Raw genomic sequence first — 21,472 nt, 5'->3', positions numbered from 1 at the left:
CACTGACAATAATGTAAATATTTTTCAACACTTTGAAAAATCAAAAAATATAATATTTTTCATTTAATGTTTTAGAATCTATTTTTCGCGTCAGCCTTTTTGAAGGGAGATAGGAAGAGAGAAGAGAATTCAAATCAGAGAAATACAGCGAAAAAAATATTTTGGAGGAATTTTTCAAAAGCATGATAATCATGCAGTTGTTCTCATGTAGTAAGCCCATTTTTGACAAATTTTCTTCATCTCTCTCTTTCTAAGGCTCTTGAAAGTACCTAAACGAGAAAACTGTATTTTCAAATTTAAGGTGAGTACGTTCTTGAGGACGATGTGAAGGAAGAAATTTGACGAAAATTTATTATGGGTTGAAGGAAATTGTATGCACTGCAACGCATGATAGAAGAATTCCGCAGCGGTTTATCAACTACCCCGCGAGTTTTCGGACATGATTGCAATTAGGATTTTTGCTATGTTGCTTTTGCGGTTGTTTTTTTTCTGCTACTGCACAGTGCACCCCAACTCGAATCAAAAATTAAATTGGCACTCGAATTTCACTCAATTTTTTGCCTCATCGATGTTCTAGTGAAATAACAACTTTTCATTTCCATCCTAACTCTGTAACCGGGTCGTTTGTTAGGTGTTTGACAATTTCGAATTCAAATATTAGCATATTTTTTGGATACTTGTACTTCCTAGCCCAGTAACCCCCTGCATTTCTCCTACTTTAAATAAAAACAAAAAAAAACACACAAATTACAAACACGTGGCGAGACATGCCGATTTCTGCTAACCAAGTTTTTGTAATTTTTTGTACTTCAAAAAAATTTACAACTGAGAGGGCACCGTGGAAGATATTCTAAAAGTGCTTACACAAAATACATAGTTGAATTCAGCACCTATGAATTAATAAAAATCAACATGTCACCCCACATTTTCGGGATTTTTTGCATTTTTTCAAAATAGGGGAGGAACAGAGAGATCACAGTGGGGTTTTACTCAAAAAGACACTGAATGTTCAGAAAATAAGTAACAATCGTTATAATTATTTAAGCAAGAAAACTTTGGATCTTTCAGGAGCATTTTTGAACAATCGCTCTCAGAGAGAAAATCTGGTAGGGGTGAAGAATGTCTTGGTTACATCGCTCGCGACAACCAGCCTGACATAAATTATGCCATTAGGTCATTTTGAGTTTAGAGTTTCTTAGAGAAAATTAAACTCGTAGTACTAAAAAAGTCCTCAAATAGGCGCCATAATCAAAAAAATCATAGTTTTTATGCTCTAACTCATACACAACTTGTTTATCAAAAAACGACCCTGTTCCAAAAGACATTATTCAAGATTCTGCGTCGACCTACATAAACCATTGTCGTCAAAATCCAAGACCACTTTTAGGATTCTACTGAGCAGTTGAAAATTTTCAAATCGTTTGTTTTTGGGAAAATTCGTGTTTCGCATTAATTTAAAACAAGTTGAGATATCATTTCAAAAACTAAAAAACCATTTTGGAATGCAGCGTTGCCAATTTTTTGTTCATTATTGCCAATTTCAAAAAACCAAGTTTTTTCAAAATCAGCTATAATTACCAGAAAATTGGCATCACTGTACTCTAAAATATTTCCCTAGATTCAGCAGCGTTGCAAAAACGTTGATTTAGTGAGTAGTGATAAACGTCGAAAAACAAATGCTGAAAATTTGTTTTGAATAACAATAATGAAGAAAAAAGTAGAAAACTACTGAGAACGTGAATTACACATCAATAAAAATCAACAGAAAAATAGAGGATGAGTCAAATTAGTAGGGAAAAAAATGAAGATTTGTTATCCGAAGATGTTACTCTACAAAATTTATGAGCAGAGATGAAGTCGTATTGGGAACTGTTCTTGGAATACAAAGGAAAAACAAAGACTTTTCTAATCGTGACTGCTGGGTATCTCGTAAGTTGAGGTTTCCCTCAGCGTTATGAAAACGTTATTTTATTTTATTGAAACCGAAAAACTAAACTAAATGATATGTACCTATTATTTTCGTTAACATAACGTTGAACTAAAACTTTGAATATGTTGTAAGGTTTTATTTCGTTATTCATATTGTCTTTTTCAAACACAAGAAATAGTTCTCAAAAATGCTCAAAAATGGGGTTTGAACTTCGAGATGACAAAAAAATTTTGAGAACAATTTAAAGGGATAAATGATCGATTTCCTATATATTTTTCGTATCTTTTCCTCGAATTTATTTTAAAATCAGATAAATCGGTCAAATTTGAGGAAAATAATGAATAACGAAAGAATACGTTAAACAAAACGAGAACGTTATTTTTAGCAACCAAACAAAACATATAACTAAACAAAAACGAAAACGAAAAGATTTCGTATTCACAAAGCTGGTTTCCCTTGATGCATGCTGTATTTCTCAAGTAGGTAATGTTGTCAGCACCTCCCACCGAAGTTAGTGCTGAAAGGTTAAAGCCATCTCTGCTTTATCCTGAGTGAGACTAGAAATCGTCTAAGAGTAAGTGAAGGAATTACAAAACTCGATGTAACGAAAACTTAACTTCTTCATAATCCAAAACGGAAACGAAAAACAAAATCATTTCATTTTTGCAACGCTGATGGGTGAGAATCAGAAATGATATTCTCTTCTGGTGTTTTTGCCTCAAGTAATGCGAAATATTTGAAATGAAAAACATTTCGAAACACGAATTTATCCAATTGAAAATAAGCAATTTTCAGATTTTCAATCGCTCAGTAGAACCCTAAAAGTGGTCTTGGATTTCGACAAAAATGGCCCAGTCAACGCAGAATCTCAAAATACTATCTTTAAGAACTTGGCCACGTCTCTCAATACAGGTTGGGTTGAGGCCAGAGCGAAAAAACCACGATTGTTTCAAAAATGTTTCCTCTTTGAGGACCCATGTATTCCCTCAAGGGGCAATTTCGGGCTAAAATTTTCTCTCAGTCACTTTCAACTCGAAATGGAAGGTCTCTGTAGAATTTAGTTAAAATTCTCCCGCCATTTTTTTCCAACGATCCATCCTAATAACCATACCAAGTATCCTATTCGAGGCATGAAATACTTCACCTGCCAATAAGGTAACCCAAACAACACCAATGTTGATTGGGTTGCCAGCTACACAACATGTTGAAGGGTCAAACTTATTCAAAGTTGATCGACCAACTCCTTTATAATATAATACTAAAATTTCAAACAAACACATCTCCTTTAAATAATTTTGATGTTGGGCTGACACTGAAGAGAACCTTTTCGGTCTGCCCAATGAAATTCCCTTTGCCGTAATCATCATTCAATTTGCCTGAAAATGCAAGTAGTTATTTCACTTTCAAGAATTAATACCAAATACCTCATGATTCAGCCCCTTTAATAGTTTGGATCGGCAAAACAATCAACACTTCTGTAGTTTCAGTTGCTGTATTGCAAGGAAAATGATTCAACACCTTCAATAGAACACCCAGTATGACAGTTGCAATGAAATTTATACTTGCATCACATTATTTAATAATACTGGTAGCAAAATTTACAAATCCTTCGACCAAAAAACAAACCCCTACTATGTTGGTAACACGATTAGACTCCCTATTCACAGGTCAACATACCCTTGCCCAATTCCACTTCAGAATTATCTTCATCATTTCTCTGCTCTAATTTCTAAATACTACCCAATTACCCACCACCTTCTTAGAACGCTTTTCAGCCTCAATGTAAACTTACTAGAAGATATGGCCAGTACGAAAGCAACGAAGAAAGATGTATAGGTAGAACAGATGAAAGGAATAATAAACGAAGCTATGGTTAGCGATGATGCGTGATCCAAGTCCAAACGCAAGCCCATTCCTCTTTGCCCATATCTTCGTTAGACTATGGCCTTCGTCTTTTTTACTGTCATCTGCGAACACACAGAAAGAAAAAGAAAAAGGTAAAATAAAATTTCAAATAATATACAGGGTAAAAAAATTAAAACGATACCATCGGTAGAGGTACCTTACGCGACACAGTATACTCTTACGACCTGAAAATGTCACGTCGTCGACGACGCTTTGCAAAATTCTATTTTTCTCTACCATTAAATTCGTCGGATGAAAAAAAAAAAACCAAACTACCTCGCGAATCTGCGAGCTAGGAAAAAAAATTCCGTCACGTCAATGAGTACTTAGATGTAATCTGTATAACGCGACATAAAACAAACCCATTTTACCGGCGAAAGGCGAAAATTCCTTCAACTCCGGAGAGCCGTGTTATTTTGTTATTTTTTTCTCTATATTGAATTTCGCTGCTAGCGACATAAAAAACATTTGTCTTCACACACTCGTAAAATAATTAAAGAAGCTTTTTTTCCTTTCTCTCGAGCTCGTGTCGTATTGTTTGGACGGTTTTTATATTCGTTATACGTTCGGCAAACTCTCGACACTCTATAAAAGCCTGCTTTAAAATTACACCCAACAAAGTATCTAACAAAAACATACTCGCTCTTTTGTAACTATGCCACTCGCCCCCGCACTTGTCAATCTTTACTTTTAATTAGTTTTGATACGCGACTAAAAATTCATTTTACTTTACCAACTTCATCGCCTGTTCTATGTACTATAAGAGACGAACCGGGCCCAGTTCTCGTGAAATAAGCTCGTTAAGAAATTTTTTTCACTTCCTCGCGCTACCTTATCGTCGACGACGCCGACGACGTTTCAACTTTCGATTCATTTTGTGTCTCTTTTACCTACTCATCCCTTTTGCACTCAATCCAAAAGTACCTACTAATTAAATCTCGACACTGTTCTAGTTCTTCGTCGACTTCTGTTCACTCTCTATGGTGTTCTACGACAACGACGACGACGTTAATTCGACCTATTCATTAAAATGTTCGCCAACGTGGCTCGAGAAATTGAGGTATCTCTTCTTAGTATTTCTGTTTTTTTTTCTCTCTCGACGTATAGCATTGAATGAACGTCTTTTTAACACATTGAAATGTTTGCAACATTCGACATTGTGCGATTTGAAGCGAAGTACAAACGTATTCGAGGGCAGGAGAAACGAGAAAATGAACACATCAACGATATATTTTTGATAAAGAGAGATAGTACATGCACAGAGCAATCATACGTACAGCTGTGAGTGTCGACTTATTGGAGATAAAGTCTCAACGCCTCGCTACAGATATACCAGAAATAGGTACATATGTAATATTTTATGCAGGGTGTGCTATCAAGTGGTGTAACGCCTGCAAAGTGCCCATTATGCAGCTTAATTAACACAAATGCCAAAATATTAATTTTTCTTGCTACGCTCGCTGAAGGATCTCTTAAACAAGAATGACGAAAATGTACATGACCAAGACAATATCTATGCAAAAATACTTCATAATTTTGTAAGTGGATTTCACTTCAGTGGAATAAGCTAAGGTGAAGTTAAAAAATAAAATTTGGGACAAAAAATGAAAAAAATCAAAATTCAACCAAATTGGACCAGAACACTGAAACTTGCTCGTATGTTTATCCCATTTTGGACCGCCCGAATCGACGAAATGGTTTTTAGAAATTGTTTTGGAGCAGTTCTGGAGCTCTCAGCAGATTTTTAAAAGTTGGAATTTTCACAAAATTTTACCCAAGAAATTGGTCACCTAAAATTTACGTTGGGCTATAACTTCAACATGGTAAGTCGATGGCAGTCGGTTTCAAAAAGTTCTTGAAGCCGTTTCTAACTGACTCGTGATGTTGAAATTAGGTTGCAAAGTGAATTTCTTCTTTTCACTTCATTGAGTAAAACGTGAAATTTTGTAAAAATTTGCTGGAGGCTCCAGAACCGCTTAAAACAGATCAAAACCGTATCCAATTGATTTGAGAAGTCGAAAATAGAATGTATGCCAAATTTCAGTAATTCAAGTTAATTTGGTAAAATTTTGATTTTGATTGATTTTATTTTTTTTTCAAAATTATTTTTTAAAAATGGGCTAAAAATTGAAAAATGAACTTCAGAACCTGAAAGTTTGGGTGGTACATATTTCAGAATGCTTTTTCAATTAAGCGTTGCCTGGTTCAGAATTTTTTTGGCAGTTGAGATGGGTATTTCATTTGTAAGATACTTATTTTTCATTAAAATGGCAAAAACATATGATAATAATTGCAAGTTTCATCAGTAAGGAGCTGATAATCAACGGTCCCAAAAGATGGTGTCCTCTTAATGCAATCTGCAGTTGAAAAAATTCATCAGAAAGTTATGGACTCCTTTCGCTCCTCCTCCAGGCACCTTCGAACGCACAATAATATTTTTTTTTGTATTCTTCTGTCATTAGAAGTTGAATTTTGAAAAACTTTGGAATGTAGGAGAAAAGTCAACATTTTATGAAAAAATTCACGAGGAAAAATTTTGTAGACAATAAAATGTCCTGCCTCTAATGTTTCATCAAATTTTCAATACATTCCAACGCTCGTCGAGCTATCAGCTAAAAACGTATTTTTACACGGTATTACCTATTTCTTCGTATCAAAATTCGAAAAATTTTTAATGCATCGAAAAATCAACTACAGGTGCAGAAAACTTGCCTCCTGAAGTTTTTGGACAGGTTTTTTCAATCCAGTTTAAACGCGTCAAAATCTGAAAGTAACACTCCAGAAAATTTCCTTGCTGGAAAAACTTTTATCGAAGTCCTTATTTGTGAGGTGGACTACAAAAACATACCTACACTTTTTTCTTAAGATAGACACCTCAAAAATGCCCCATTAAACTCATCACACCTTTGTATTTTTTTTTCAAATTTCAAACTTTTCAGAGAGAGTGCTGAAGTGCTCCCTCAAAAATTGACAATCTCACCAACCTCACCTCGCTTTAATTTTTTTTTGGATAGCCTACGAAATTTCCAATCCACAACCTCAAAAACGTGAGGTGAATCCTTATTTTACTCTCTCGAAGAGGGGTCTCCAGTCTTCAGGACCATTGCTCAGAGGCCTCAAAACTCGGTGACGCAGCCAAGGAGGACTAAAGGAGCCATCATTCCCTCCTTGCGATTGAAAATTCAAAATAAAACTTGCAAAAATGGAGGTTTTTTTCGCTTTTTGGACCATTTTTTTCGAGAAACTTTCTGACACATTCCGAAAAAGTTGCAGAAAATTACTTCAAAATTTTCATTTTTCGTACTTGAAAATCTGATTTTGCCCTCCTCCTTGAAAAACTCCAGACGACCCAATATCGGATGAAGAAATACAATTGAATTTGAATTTTTAATACAACAGTAAGGAACTTCTTATTTTTATTGATTCTAACAGCATAAATATAAAAATCAATCCCACATTTTTTTTTCCACCATACTCATTCTCTTTGTGAGATAGGTCAAATTCCAACACCCGTCATAAATATGAAAACTAAACCTTTTAGAGAAAATATTCGCTATTAGGGAACATTAATGTCACATCGTAGGCACCTTTTATCAACTACGAGTAAATACACCTTCGCAGCTCTCATATAAAATCGCCCAGGCTGTTTGTTCAAAGGCACATGGACATAGGTTTATGGTATACATTAGTAGGTACACTGAAGGTATGGTATGCATAATATTTCATCATTTTGTACACGCATTTCCACATTTTACATAAACTGCATAGCTCGACAAAATAAGTACTATTACGCAGCTACTGAGAAGCTGAGTTCGAATACTATGGTACATATCAGCATCATAGCATTGTCATAGGTACACAGTACACACACAGTACATTGGTAAACAATGTAAACAAGCTAATGCTAATAGAAATTTTTGGCAAAAAAACGTGACTTATGGGTAATTTTTATGTTGAGGAGAAGGGAACGGGGAAGGTGGTTGAAGCAAAAATTTTGCTGAAAAGCGAAAATTTCTGTTAAAAGAGAACACTGCCACAATTTCAGCAGAAACAAATTTTTTGGTAATTATCGGCAAAAAAGTGATGATTTTTTTGGTAATTTTTGACAAATAAATCCGAACTTTGGGGTGCTCAATTTTTTGGGGGAAAATGTGATTATTCAACAATTTTATTAAAAAGCGAGACTTTTGTCAATTTTTTAGAAAATCAACACTTTTACAATTTCAGCAAAAAGCGAGACTTTTTGGCAACTACAGGCAAAAAACGCTACTTTTTTCCATTTTTGACAATCCCTACAAAAAAAGGGAGACTTGGAATTTTTGAAGAGAAAATCAGCCTTTTTGAAATTTTTTGCGAGAAACCACAATTTTTAGAATTTTTAGCAAGAAATGAGCACTTTTTAAAAATCTGGAATTTCCAAGATTTAGCTGGAGGCTCCAGAACGACTCGAAACAACCTCCAACTGACTCTCCGCAAGTTGAAATTGAAATGTAAAGTAAATTTCAGCCTTTTTAACTCAATTGGATGAAACTTGGTATAAAAATTTCAACTTCCAAAAATCTGCTGGAGGCTCTAGAACAGCTCAAAACGGTCTGGAACCGTTTCCAACCGATCTGAGAAGTCGAAAATAGGACACATACCAAATTTCAGCTTTTCAAGTTATTTTGGCAAAATTTTGGTTTTTGTCTTTCAACTCTTAGATTTGACCTTCAAAAAGTAGCCCGGGTAAAAATTTCAAACTCCAGGGAAAATAACAATTTTTTAGAAACCCTCATGCGAATCATCTCAATTGGCAAAATTGTAATTTCATTTTGTACTTCACTCTAAAAACTCGTCATGTTATTCGGCAAAATTGGTATTTTTTTCACAGGGCAAATTTTTCGCCCCCCCCCCCCACTTCTAGTTTTGTTCATGTCAGGTTGACAAATTTTTGCGGAATTTAATAAGAAGACAAAAACAAAAATCAATTGCACAACATCCAAATCCGTTCAAGTATTCGAACCTAAGAAAAAACAGAACTAGAAAGATTCTCAAGGAGAGGGGATAAAATCTTGAGGGCCTCATTCGGTGCATCCGCCAGGAGTTCTCAACCGACCCAGTCCGCCACTGGTGATGAAAAAATTGTAACCAATGTTGTAGGAGGAGATTATTTCTAGTTCCACAATAAAACCAAATGGCTCTAAAGACATTGAGCTCCATGCATTGTGTTTCATTAGGTTTTTGAATCGATTTCGACACTTCTTTTTGAAAAGGATTTTGAAGTCGATGATTTTTGACGTGTCTGGGGAGAAGTAGGGAGAGGAGTAAATTTGATGTTTGAGGAAATAAAAATTTTCCGAAATAATCGAAATCTTAGTGCGCATTTTTCATCTTTTGATTTTTCTTCTATCAAGGTTTTTCAAAGACAAAAATAAGCGAAGATATACATAGTAAACATTACAGCAAGTAAGGTTATCTACTTTTTCAATTCGAAAATTATGATTCTTTGAAAATATCGAATTTTAGTGTAATCCATCTTATATTGGCCTGTGATCTTTTTTTTGCAGGGGGGGGGGGGTTAAGAAGAGGTGGAATGACTCGAGAAATGGGTTGGAAAAACGCGGGAAAATATTTCTGAATATTTTGGAAAAACTTACGTTGCAAGTTCCCTTCATCAAAAATATGACAAATGAAAACATCCTGGAATTTTAAAAATATTTCTATCAACTTTAGAATAGCTCAGAATCATCTACAGTCGACTCACCAGTCAGCAGGATGAAAATATCGAATACCCCACCATAATAATCATCCCACACGTACACAAAAAAAAATGAAACCTCAACCTCGAACCAAAACACAAAAAAATACCACAGTACAGCCAAACACCTGTACAAAAAAAATCGACAAAAGAATACTCCTCTCACACAAGCATGCAAAAATGATAACCACAAAGCTGCAAAATCGAAAATCCACTTTATCCCTCTGCTCACCTTGTCAATCTCGTCATCAAATACTACACGATCCAAGAGAGGAAAAAAACCATCGCGAACAATTTCCCAATCATTATAATCTTGGTCGGGCGGCGTCGGCGTTTCGTTTTATCGTCACTCTCTAGTCCAAAATACCTCTCAACGAAGCTTTTAAACCCTTCTACGTGCGTACTCGTTTGCTCATTACCATATACCAATCACAACGCAACTTATCGACGGTGCAGGGGAGTACATGGGGGAGGCATTTCGTTTCGCATTTTGCGTATATGTAGTACGAGTACGATTTCCATATACCTATACATGGGAGCTTTTAACACGCCTAAAAGCCAAACCATCGATGCTATTGAGAGCTGTGTGATGATACCGCAGCGAAGAGGGGGGTTAAAAATTACACCCTGCGATATCGAACTTGTACATATAGGTATCCGCCCGCGTCGTTTCTTCATCTACATATGTACGAGTCGAGTATATCCACCAACTCGCAGTATAGTAGTCGACAAATCTCGATATCAAACGATTTGCGCCGATAGCCTGGTTCGATTCTCGACTCGATGCTGCCGAGTTAATGGATCGGAAAACGGCCATAAGAATAGGCAGCATCGGTTCAGTTCGGCTCCAATTATCGCACAGGCAAAAATTCACATTCTGTACTTTTCTCTCTTCTATTCATCGCCATCGTCAACAACAACGAGCTAACCATCGAAAATACACGACGCACGAATCTGTGGAAAAAAATACACCAACTGAATCGAGCTCCAATCCCCCCCCCCCTCGATACCCCTTCACGTCGGTGGAATTCGCGTACGTAAATAATAAATCCGCGCGTCGTTCATTAGCATTGAAAATTTCGTCACAGAGGGTAAAAAAAAAGTAGGATCCTTTTCGCCTTAGTATACTCGTACATTGTAAAGATGAATACCAACAATTTCCCCTCCTATGTGGTTTCCTTCTCTCGCAATAGCGCGTTCGTTTTAACATCAAATCAAAAGCACAACCTTAGACGTAAACATAAATTAAATCTTAGCGAGCTATTTTTTTTCCAAATGATGACACCTTCGAGGCTGATATTTTTCCATTTTTCTACTCGCTGGTTTCTTTGTCCTCGGTTCCTTGCTCCGAATCCGGGAGCTGTGTTTGCCATTTCGAGTGTTTTTTTTTATTCGCTCTCTCAAAGAGATGCGGCGAATTTCAATATTTTAACTTCCATCAGCCCCTTCTCTCCCGCCTTGAGCGAGCTTTAGATGGGCTCGTTCTCGTTCATCGTTCCACAGCTTCCTCGTTCTTCCGATATCGTGTCTAATGTTTGGTTAGCTTTCTGCCAACGCTGCTGTTGACGCTGTTGTTGTGAGGCAAGAAATATACGAACGAGTATACGACGTTTTGCATTCGCAGGTTTCAACTTATGATTTATGATAGCTGAGGAAATTTTCTCCATTTTTTTTTCTCCTCTTCTTCACTCGCGGAGACACATTTTTATAGAAATACGTACAAAACGAATAGATAAAATTTACCCGCCTCAAATAGACTATCTATCAAATATTCGTGGTTGGAAAGAAATTTTTTTCATATAAATGATTATTTTTCAAAACGCGTACGTACGTATACTTTATGCATTTGTATTCTACGCCGTGGCCCCCTGATTCCCCCTTCGTCGAGCTTTGGTTCCATATATATACGAGTACGAACGAACGTCTACGACGATGATGCAGAGAAAGAGGCATAATTGAAGCGTATAATTTATATAAGCCGTCACGTGACGTCGACTTTTTTTCACATACGAAAATTTTCTACTCCGTTTATAAATATTTCGTGCATCGATTATCCGCCTCCGCGCCGCTACGATTCGCGTGTTCTTTCTCATTCGCAATACACGTAGAATTTTGGATAGGATTCGATATCGAAGCTATACTGCCGTCTTCGTCTTCGTCTTCATCATCGTCGAATTCGTAATATTTTCTTTCGTGTAGCGTGTGCCTCGCGAGAAAACGAATGACAAAAAAATAACTCGGCAATGCGAGTCGAGCGAAAAAGGCGGCTTTGTCGCGGTATTATAGGGTAAAAAAGATGGCACAGAAGCACCAGGCAGGCAGCGAGACACAGAGGCAAAGGCAACAGAGAAAATGGAGGTGAAAAAAAAACCACCACCGAGCACACGCCTCGTCGAGCTTTTCATTATTCTCGTACATTAATCGCCTAACCCGGTATAAATTTTGATTAAGAAAAATTATCTCGACACCGACACCGACGATGTCGAGCCTCGTATATCGCGAGTAATCTCTACGGGTATAGATTACTCGCAACAACTATAAATAAGCCATCGCCGACGCGACTCGCGCCAAAATGTGTCGCAGAATGACAATTTTTTTTTCCTCGTCCGGATTCTCTCATCTGCCTAGTTGCCTGATATTTCCTGGGGCTTTTTTCGCCCCCTTCTTCGCGTTAAATATTCGCGCGTTCTGAGTAAAAATACTACCAGGCGTGAGAATGCTATACTTAGGTACTTACTTATATTCTCGTTTTTCTCGTATTGTACGAGTATAACGCCTCCGGTGTGCCGAAGAAAACGAGGAATTATTTACAAAGCGAACTGCGAAACCGACGAATGTTCGCGAAGAGCAGGAGCAGGAGCTGATTTTCCTTTTCACGCACAGCTCTTAGCTCTCAGCTCTACTCTCGAAACGAGAACAAATGCATTTTTCATTCTGTCTGCTGCGATGTAATTTTTAATTCGTTTAGACGCGAGCTATCGCCAACATCGTCTATTATTTTCTACTGTGTTCTACATGAAATTGGAATAGAAGATTTCCTATTCGTGCATTTTGGCTTCTCGTCTCTGACTTTTTTGCTTTACGAAGACGAAATTAAGCTAGGAAAGAGTCGGAAATGAAAATAAAAGATGATTGGATGAATTTCAAGCACACATTGATCAACAGGCTCAGTAGAATACTTAGTTTAAAAAAAAAATAGAAAATGTAAGTAGTTTTCAACTTGTCATCAAGAGTAGATAAAAAAAGCAATGCAGAAATTTGTAGAAAAATTACATCAAAAAGATGCTTTTCAAAATCTGCAAAGGATTGAATAATTCATTCTCGTTTTTTTTTTCAGTACTAGAATAGTAGGTAAAGGGTATAGATTTTAAAGGACTCGAAAAAACTTCACGTGGAAGGAAAATTTTGTTTCTACACTGTAGATTGTAAATTAAAAAAATGCATCGTCAAAAAAAAGACGGAAAATTTTGAGCAAATTCAACGTAAACCTTCATTTTGAGTTGAAAATTACTCAAATAAATTTCAGATCCGGAAGTGCTTGGATTGGAGGAGAGGAGGAGAAATGAGCCCTCAAAGATGAAACATTTTTGAAAAATCGTGTTTTTTTCACCTCTTTTCGCTGTACAACCGGTGTTGGGAAAAATACCTTAATCTCAAATGAAAGTAATTAAGATTCAGCACTGCCGTCCAAATCAAAGACTACTTTTAGGGGTCTACTGAGTGGTTGAATATTTGCAAATTGCTTATTATCGGATTAATTAAAGTATTGAATTTTTTTTGCAAATATTTCGCATTAATTTAGCAAAAATATTGAAAGACATCATTCCCAAACTGGGGAAATATTTTGGAACGTGGTAGTGCCAATTCTTCGGTCATTACTGCCTATTTAAAAAAATGTAGAAAAATAGCCAGAAACTTGAAAAAATTGTTCGATTTTCATTTATTCTCTCCAGGGGCATCTTCGAGACTAAAAATTCTCTGAGTAACTTTCAACTCAAAATGTAGGTCTCTGCTGAATTTGGTCAAAATCAATCAAATTTTTTTTTGTGCGATCTACCTCATTATATAAATTAAATACCTACAATAGTGGGAGAATTCCAATATTCCCAAACCTTCCAAAAACCAGGGTATTTTATCACGTTTTGGAAAGACAGAAAAGTCCACATTTCGGTTTTTCGAAAAAGAGTTCAATTTTTTGGTACATATTTTTTCAAATTTAAAATTTATGTTTTTTTTCTAAAGAAAATATGAATAATAGAGATAATAAAAATTAGTCCTAAAACTACATAAATACACTTTCAACTCTCCCGGCAAGAATTTCACTGTTTTCGGTCGTTTTGGAGTTTTCAGCGCAATTTTCAATTGCTTTAGAATTTTTAAATTTCTCAAGAATCAGATCGAAAAATCAATTGGGTAAACTAAAAATCGAGTTGTGACTAATACTCGACCAAATTAACGAGTTTATCCACATTTAGGCTGATTTCCAGGCGTAAGTACATCTCGCGTGTGATTTTATAGTGAGAAATTTCCCATTCTTCATATTTTTCATAATACAAGTAGGCACGGACAAAAAAAAAACAAACTGGAGATGTCTGCCTGGAAATTTGCTGAAATGTCGATAAAGTCGTTAAACTGGGTATAGAATAAGCTACAACTCGATTTTTAGCTTCCCAAACAATTTCTGCTTTTCCTGAAGAAATTCCAACACTTCGGAGAACTCAACCATGGCGCTGTGGACTACAGAATGGCTCAGATGCTTGTTTTTTTTTTCAAGGCATACAGGATGACCAATTTTGGATTCTCAAAAAATCGCCAAAAATGGAAATGCACATGTCTCTGTTGGTATTTCTATTTCATCAACAAGTGTGTTATCAGCTGTTCATTTGTGTTATTTAAAGTTGATTACTGACGCTTGCGCAAATGCGATCTGATCCCTCGATAACTTTTCGATGTTTGGCTGGAAAAATTTCCATTATCGATTTCTCTATATGTATACATCAGTATAGCTACATGCTCTAAGGGTGAACCCCTGGTTAAAATGAAAACGCACGCAAACAAAAGAAAATACCAATTCGGAAACTGGAATGTAAGAGGATGCAGAGGAAGACCAAGGGAGAAACTCACTGATACCTCAGACTCATCCTCAGCAAGTTCCACACCATAGCAGACAGGCCAACAGGCCTACCGCTTATAAGGAAACGACGACGACGACTTATTTGAGCTAAAACTGGTTAATAAAAATTGAATAATTATTATATTAGGCATACTCGTATGCAATTTAATAATAATGTAAAAAGCCATCAGTTATTCGCTGATTCCAACAGAGTTTCTGCTTTGATTTCTTTAGATTTTCAATTTTCCTTCAAATTTCAACTGTTTAGTTGATGTAAAAATGAAATGCACAGAAAAACATGATGCCATGCAGGACGTTTAGTACCCTAACTCGTTAATCCTCGAGGGGTATATTCTCAATACATTGCAGTCTATCAATTTGCCTGCCAAACTTCAACGAAATTTTCCATAACCCTTGGATACATAGAATGAGCTCAAATATTTTTCAAGACAATTACAAGAATCTTACGCGTGCATTTGTCAATACATTGAATAGTTTCAGAAAAAATGCAGTTTGAACTTTTTATGAAAAATCCAACATTTCTTCAAACTGCATTTTTTTGAAAACTATTCAATCTATTAATTCATGCATAGGACTCTTTCTTGTGATCGTTTTAAAAATCAAGTATTTCCAATTTGATCCCATTCTATGCATCCGAAGCTCTGGGAAATTTCGTTTAATGTTTGTCTCATAAGATCAATGTACGAGTAAAATAAGGCATTTTGGGTACCTGGCTACACAATGAAAAAGTTTGGTGTAATCAGAATATCCCCATAACCACCGACCAATCAGAAAGCCAGAAATATTAGTGCAACATAGGTAGTTATGGCAGCTAATCCAAATCACCAATTATGCATGATTAACTGATTTCGAGACCTTGGTCAGTAAATAATTTTTTTCTTCTGTTTATTAATAAATTCAAAAAATTATTGAATACTGAGAACAGTGGTATCAGTCGACCCTGCATTAAACCCACACCCTTCGCCCAAAATTTAAACTGCTGAAGTTCATAATATGGTGGGAAGATATGTTTTTCCACGTTGGATGATACACAGTAGAAAATTTAGATTCAAAACGCCGAAATTTTGCTCCATGAACCGTAACGTAGAATCATCTATGTATTAACTTCGCGAATGAAATCAACTCTAACAAGAACATGAATGATATCAGCGTTGATATGACAGAAGTTGAATCACATCAAAACGAAATAGATCCACCAATGGAACAGGTCGAAGAAACTGTACAATTTATAAGTACTAATTTATGCCAATATATTGTGGAAGATTTCTCATCACAACCCTTCCCGAACGATATTTCCGGTGAATAACTATGTTGTAGTACAGCCTTCATGTCAACATCAGTTCATTGTTGATCATTTAGAAAATGTTCAGAATCCAAAAACGAGTAAATTACAGCTGTCTAACAAACATGACGATGATGCAATAGAGTATTAGCCTACTCGTGGAACAATAACAAAAACTTCAAAAAATTCGTCAAAAATCGAAAAATCAACTTCACTTCAACACTTCGGCAGCTGAAAATTGAAGAATTCGAATTTTCAACTCTTTTTTCGACCTAGCTATCCAAGTTTCGTTCTCATCTATGATTATTCCTAATTTAATAAGTTCCCTTCTAGGAATTAATTTTACTTCATGAAGCTTTAGAAGACACGTCCAGTGCGATAGGAATGAACCGTTGAATTTTTTTGAAAATTAATTTCATAGGTAAGTATGTACTTACTTACATAATGCACTCGGTCTTCATACAAATTCTTGTTTATAATAGTACATACGTTGACTTGAGCGTTTTCGTTTTGCAATATCGATATTTTGAATATAAGGGGGGGGGGGGGACTCATCTGAGCGTGGGAGAAAAGAGGGGCTAGAAAAATGACTACGATGATATTTTTTGTAATAAACCCTTCTTAAGGACGTGAATTTTTTTTGACCAGTATTGGAGATTTTTTCAAAGCTCAACCCACGATCTCAGCTCCATAATTCAAATCTTCACCAAATTGTGACATTTTTTATTAGAATCATTTTTTGTAGCATAAATGCCAATGCCACTAATTATGTTCAATTTTACATCTTTGAAAAATGAATTTCTAAAAAGCAGTACTGCAAAATGCACCGATAATAGTTCACTGTGATTAATTTGAGCCACTCGCGAATCTTTCATCCGCCTCCCATTAAAACTTGAGAATAAAATTCAGATGACAAGTCCAAGAATGCAATTTTACAAAATCTAAAACCTTAGAATGATCACCTAAACATGAGGTAAGGCATCATTTATTGTTTTTCAATGACTGATTGCCTACTAACTATAGCTCAGACACATTGACTGTATGAGCTATTATATATAAATTATAATTTGATCACTTCTTCGTTACATTGTACTCTCATAATTCACTGAACATCAAACTCAGAATCTCATCTGTAGGAAAACTAAGTACGTGAAACTAAATATCACCAACAGAAAATGTCACTCCACTAAAGAAAACAACCCGAATCCAGGAAAAACCAACCCCGTTTTCCAAACAGAAACTCACAAGATGGCTCAAAATTAGCTAACACAATGACCAAATTGTTTTTACATTTTTTCATCTGAACTTTCGGTCATCTCAAAAACATAGCCACACACGAATGAAAATCACACCTACGTAAACATCTATCACTCGCACCGACACAAGTATACGCCAATTCCGCACATACCTGATGATTATTTCACGTATTCTTTTCCAATTTAAACCTCGAAGTTCATCTGGTATTCTAGCGAATACCTTCGTTCCGCCGAGACCTGCTTTATATTTTCGCATCCGTAACTCGCTATAAACGCTGCACAAGCACAGGCACAACCAGCACAAGCACACCTTCATCGTAAATTCGTCCGATTAATTATTTCTTATTTTCACGGGTGTTTTCCCCTTCAGCCCGTTTTTCCAACACGCCGACAGTGCGGTAGGTATGCACACGCACACGTCGAGAGCTTCGATAGAATTTTAAATAATACGCAAACGAGCAGGCAACGTTGCTATTACGTAATTCAAAGAAAAGGGAGCATTTTCTTACGCGTGTCGAATCTGTTATGCATATACACCCCGCACCAGGCCGCCACTCTTCCACATACACGTACGTATAGTAGTAAGTTAGTATGTAGTACGTCGTCGTCGTCGTCATCGGCACCCTCGACAAAAATTCCTGCTTATTGCTCCTCTCTTACGTTAGCCTGTACTGTACCTCCGTCCTCCACCCACGACGACTGCAACTAACCACACCGCCGTAGTGGAGTTGGCAGCCTCCGGCAAACGTGCCAATCTGAATTTGATTTTTTACGAGCTCGGCACAACGTCGTCAGCACTTTTGATCTCGCTGCACAGGCCTACCGCATAAACGCACTATAGGTTCAAATGGCCTTAAGCGAATTACTCGTACTTCATCTTTCTTTCAAGCTGCCAAACCGTTTCGGTCGTTTTCATCCTAAAGTAAAGTGCTCGCACCATGTGTAGTTCTCATATAGTATATGCAAGCAAGCGCACCAAAGAAGGCCAAAATCCTCGGTACCAGCTTTGAGATTATTTTGTCGAGATAAAGAGTAAAATGAAGTCACGTATGTGGTCGCTTGGGCCACCTTTCAGCCTAAATTCTGCCACTGCTCATAAATTAGGTTACCTCGAGTATATTTAGAGTAAATAATGCAAGGGTTTTCCCTGACTACGAGGTAGAAAAATTATTGGGATATTTTTCACATTCAGTAAGAACTGCAAACTAGAATCTGCTCACGACATCTGTTTCCCTATTTTCTCAGCGATGGATATACGTACCTACCAATGAAATATAATTTTTTAGCAAGTAAACATTCTGATCAACAAGACATTTTTAGATCAGGCATGAAAAAATCAAAAAAAGAAACCAAACACACCCTTAGGTAAAATTTCAAACGTTTTGGATTTTTGAAAATTTTTTGAAAATTCAAGAGTAGGTAATTTTCTAAAAAAAAATTAAAATTTGATGAAATTGAGATTGGAAGCTAAATGTTGATTTCCACGCTATCTTCTAATTCTTTTCACCTCCTTCAAAAGGCTGGTAAAACTTTCGAATCGTTTTGCAGTCTCCAGTAAATGTTTCAATTTTCGAAACATATCATTAAAATATAAATTTGAACTCGTAAAAATGAATTTTGAAATTTAACACCGTAGATATAGACACCTACCAATGAAATATAATTTTTTAGCAAGTAAACATTCTGATCAACAAGAAATTTTTAGATTAGGCATGAAAAAAATAAAAAAAAGACACTAAACACACCATCATGTAAAATTTCAAACGTTTTGGATTTTTAAAATTATTTTAAAAATTCAAGAGTAATTTTCTAAGAAAAAAATCAAAATTTGATGAAATTGAGATTGGAAGCTAGATTTTGATTTACACACTATCTTCTAATTCTTTTCACCTCCTTCAAGAGACTGGCGAAACTTTCGAATCGTTCTGCAGTCTCCAGTAAATGTTTCAATTTTCGAAACATACCATTAAAATACTAAATTTGAACTCGTAAAAATGTATTTTGAAATCGAGTCTCAAATCTGCACGTGCAGAATTCCACTACCTATAATAGATCCTATCACAAAGGAACTTTCTGAAAATCGATTGGTATCTCCAGAATGACGCCAAAACACGAATTCAACAGGTGGAAAATCAAACTTCAGCTACCCATTTCAATTTAATCAAATTCTAATCTTCTTACATAGAAAATAAACCTTTATGACCTTTAAAAATTCGTCAAAAAAAATTGAAAAATTAAATTCAACGAGTAGAATTTTACCTGCTGTGTTTTTAAATGTTCTTTCGATTTTTTTCCGATCGATTCAAAAATGTTTCTACCGGTTGAGACATTCCTGATGTTTGGTGAAACCATTCCCAGAATTATGCAAAGTTTTTCAAAAATCTTCAAAATTCGCAAGAAAAAATTAAATAATGGTCGAATATTGCAAGGGATGGGTAACTCCAAAAGGAGCCATCAGTGCCAAGTTAGCTCGTATACATGAATTAAACAGCATACTCGTATTACAGAGATCATACCAACTTTACACAATATTAGATTAGTCTAGAAGTGAATAGCGTAGTATTGAACCTATATTGCACTAATTTATCAACTTATACCTACTTTTATTTGTACTTTTTTTTTCATAATTTTACAAAATGTTTACTACAGATCATTTGTTTTTCTTTTCAGGGAAGGGTGGATCTTGAAAAAATGAAAAACACATTATTAAAAAATGATCCAACAAGCCATTCAGCTACATAGTTATTCGCTGATTGCAAGATAGTTTTTGCATTTGCTTTCACAGGGTGTCCACTCATTTCTGGAAATGATTTTCCCTGACTTTTCCAGGTTTTCCAGACCAATTTTTCCAGACAATTTTTTTCATTTTCTATGCTCACCCCACACTTTAATTAAAGAGGATTTTTTTGGGATTTGGGGGGGGGGGTGTAATTTCATTTCATAAGCTTCTCTTAGAACTGGATACTTCTTCGGATATAAAAAACAGCTATTCAATTATTAACTGTTTAAATTAAAAATGAATAAATAAATAAGTAAATAAAACATGCATCAATTTTGGCCAATTTATACAATATTCATATGACTTATAAAAATTTTTCTTCTGTTTTTTGGATTTTTGGAGGCCTGAAAATATGAAATTTGTTCATTTTAAAATGAGAAACAAATTGGCCGGAGCGAAGCGAGGGCTAGAACTTTTGAAAATTTTCATTTCAAGATTCCTAAAAACTAGGTTTTTTTAATGCAAAGAGTTTTTTTTTTGGTTTCTTAAATTTTAATATTGGAATGATGTTTTTTTGAAAGAAGTTACTTTAGAAAAAGAAAAGAGAACAAGCTCGAGCGAAAGCTTCTGAAAATTTGCATTTCGAGAAGCATAAAAACGAGGTTTTTTCATTGCGAGGACAAGTAGTTTTCTTTTGGCTTTTGAATTTGAATGTTTTTTTCAAAGGAAGTTGATTTTGACAAAGAAAACAGAACAGGCTCAAGCGAGGGCGAAAGCACTTGTAAATTTGTATTTCGAGATCCATAAGAACGATGTTGTTTTTTTTTCTTTGTGAGTAGTTCATTTTTTGGTTTCAAAACTTGATTTTTATTATCTAGAAATATTCATCTTGCGTTTGAAAAAGAAAAGAAAGCAAGCCCGAGCGAAGCGAGGGCAAAAGCTTTTGAAATTTTGTCTTTCGAGAAGTAAAAAAATAACATTTTTCTTTCATCATAGGTCCTTATTCAAAATTTGCAATTGATCGTATTTTCAAAATTCCAGGGATTTTGCATGAAAATTACGAAATTCCCTGACTTCTCCCTGACTTTTCCAGACCGACCAAATTCCCTGACTTTTCCAGGTTTTCCAGGTTTTCCAGTCTTGTGGACACCCTGTTTCACCTTATTGGTGCTAAAGTGTTGACAATGATGAAAAAGCAATTACCTACAATAGAGTTAATGAGACGTCACACTGTGGCCGCCGGATTCCCAAGGCAAGACTAAGTTCACGATTGGCAAAAGCTCCATTTTAAAATTACACCTCATTATATTTCAAAATAATGCTTTGTTTTGAAAAAAATTTTCATAGGTTCGGATTTTATGATTATAAATACTCATGATGAAAAATTTTCGATTCACTTTCATTACATTGGTACTCACTCAACCATTTTTTTTTTCAAAGGAGCATTCGTTTTTAATGTTTTGTAATACAAATGTATATTGGACGGATTCCTGCACCCTGGACTGTCTC

General features: G+C 35.7%; 1 protein-coding gene across 10 annotated transcripts in view; it reads right to left on the bottom strand.

Annotated features, from left to right (window-relative positions):
* tutl (turtle) overlaps nucleotides 1–21,472 on the bottom strand; it is a 327,343-nt gene that overhangs the window by 69,800 nt on the left and 236,071 nt on the right. For all 10 annotated transcript variants that reach the window (XM_065357958.1, XM_065357962.1, XM_065357963.1 and 7 more), the window contains one exon: nucleotides 3,723–3,897. In XM_065357958.1, the coding sequence (XP_065214030.1) occupies nucleotides 3,723–3,843 (121 nt within the window). In that variant the 5' untranslated portion in view covers nucleotides 3,844–3,897. The remainder of the gene's footprint in view (nucleotides 1–3,722; nucleotides 3,898–21,472) is intronic.

The sequence above is a fragment of the Planococcus citri genome, chromosome 3 (genome assembly GCF_950023065.1).
Source record: "Planococcus citri chromosome 3, ihPlaCitr1.1, whole genome shotgun sequence".
In the NCBI taxonomy this organism is placed as follows: domain Eukaryota; kingdom Metazoa; phylum Arthropoda; class Insecta; order Hemiptera; family Pseudococcidae; genus Planococcus; species Planococcus citri.
This window is presented reverse-complemented; position numbering and strand designations above follow the sequence as displayed.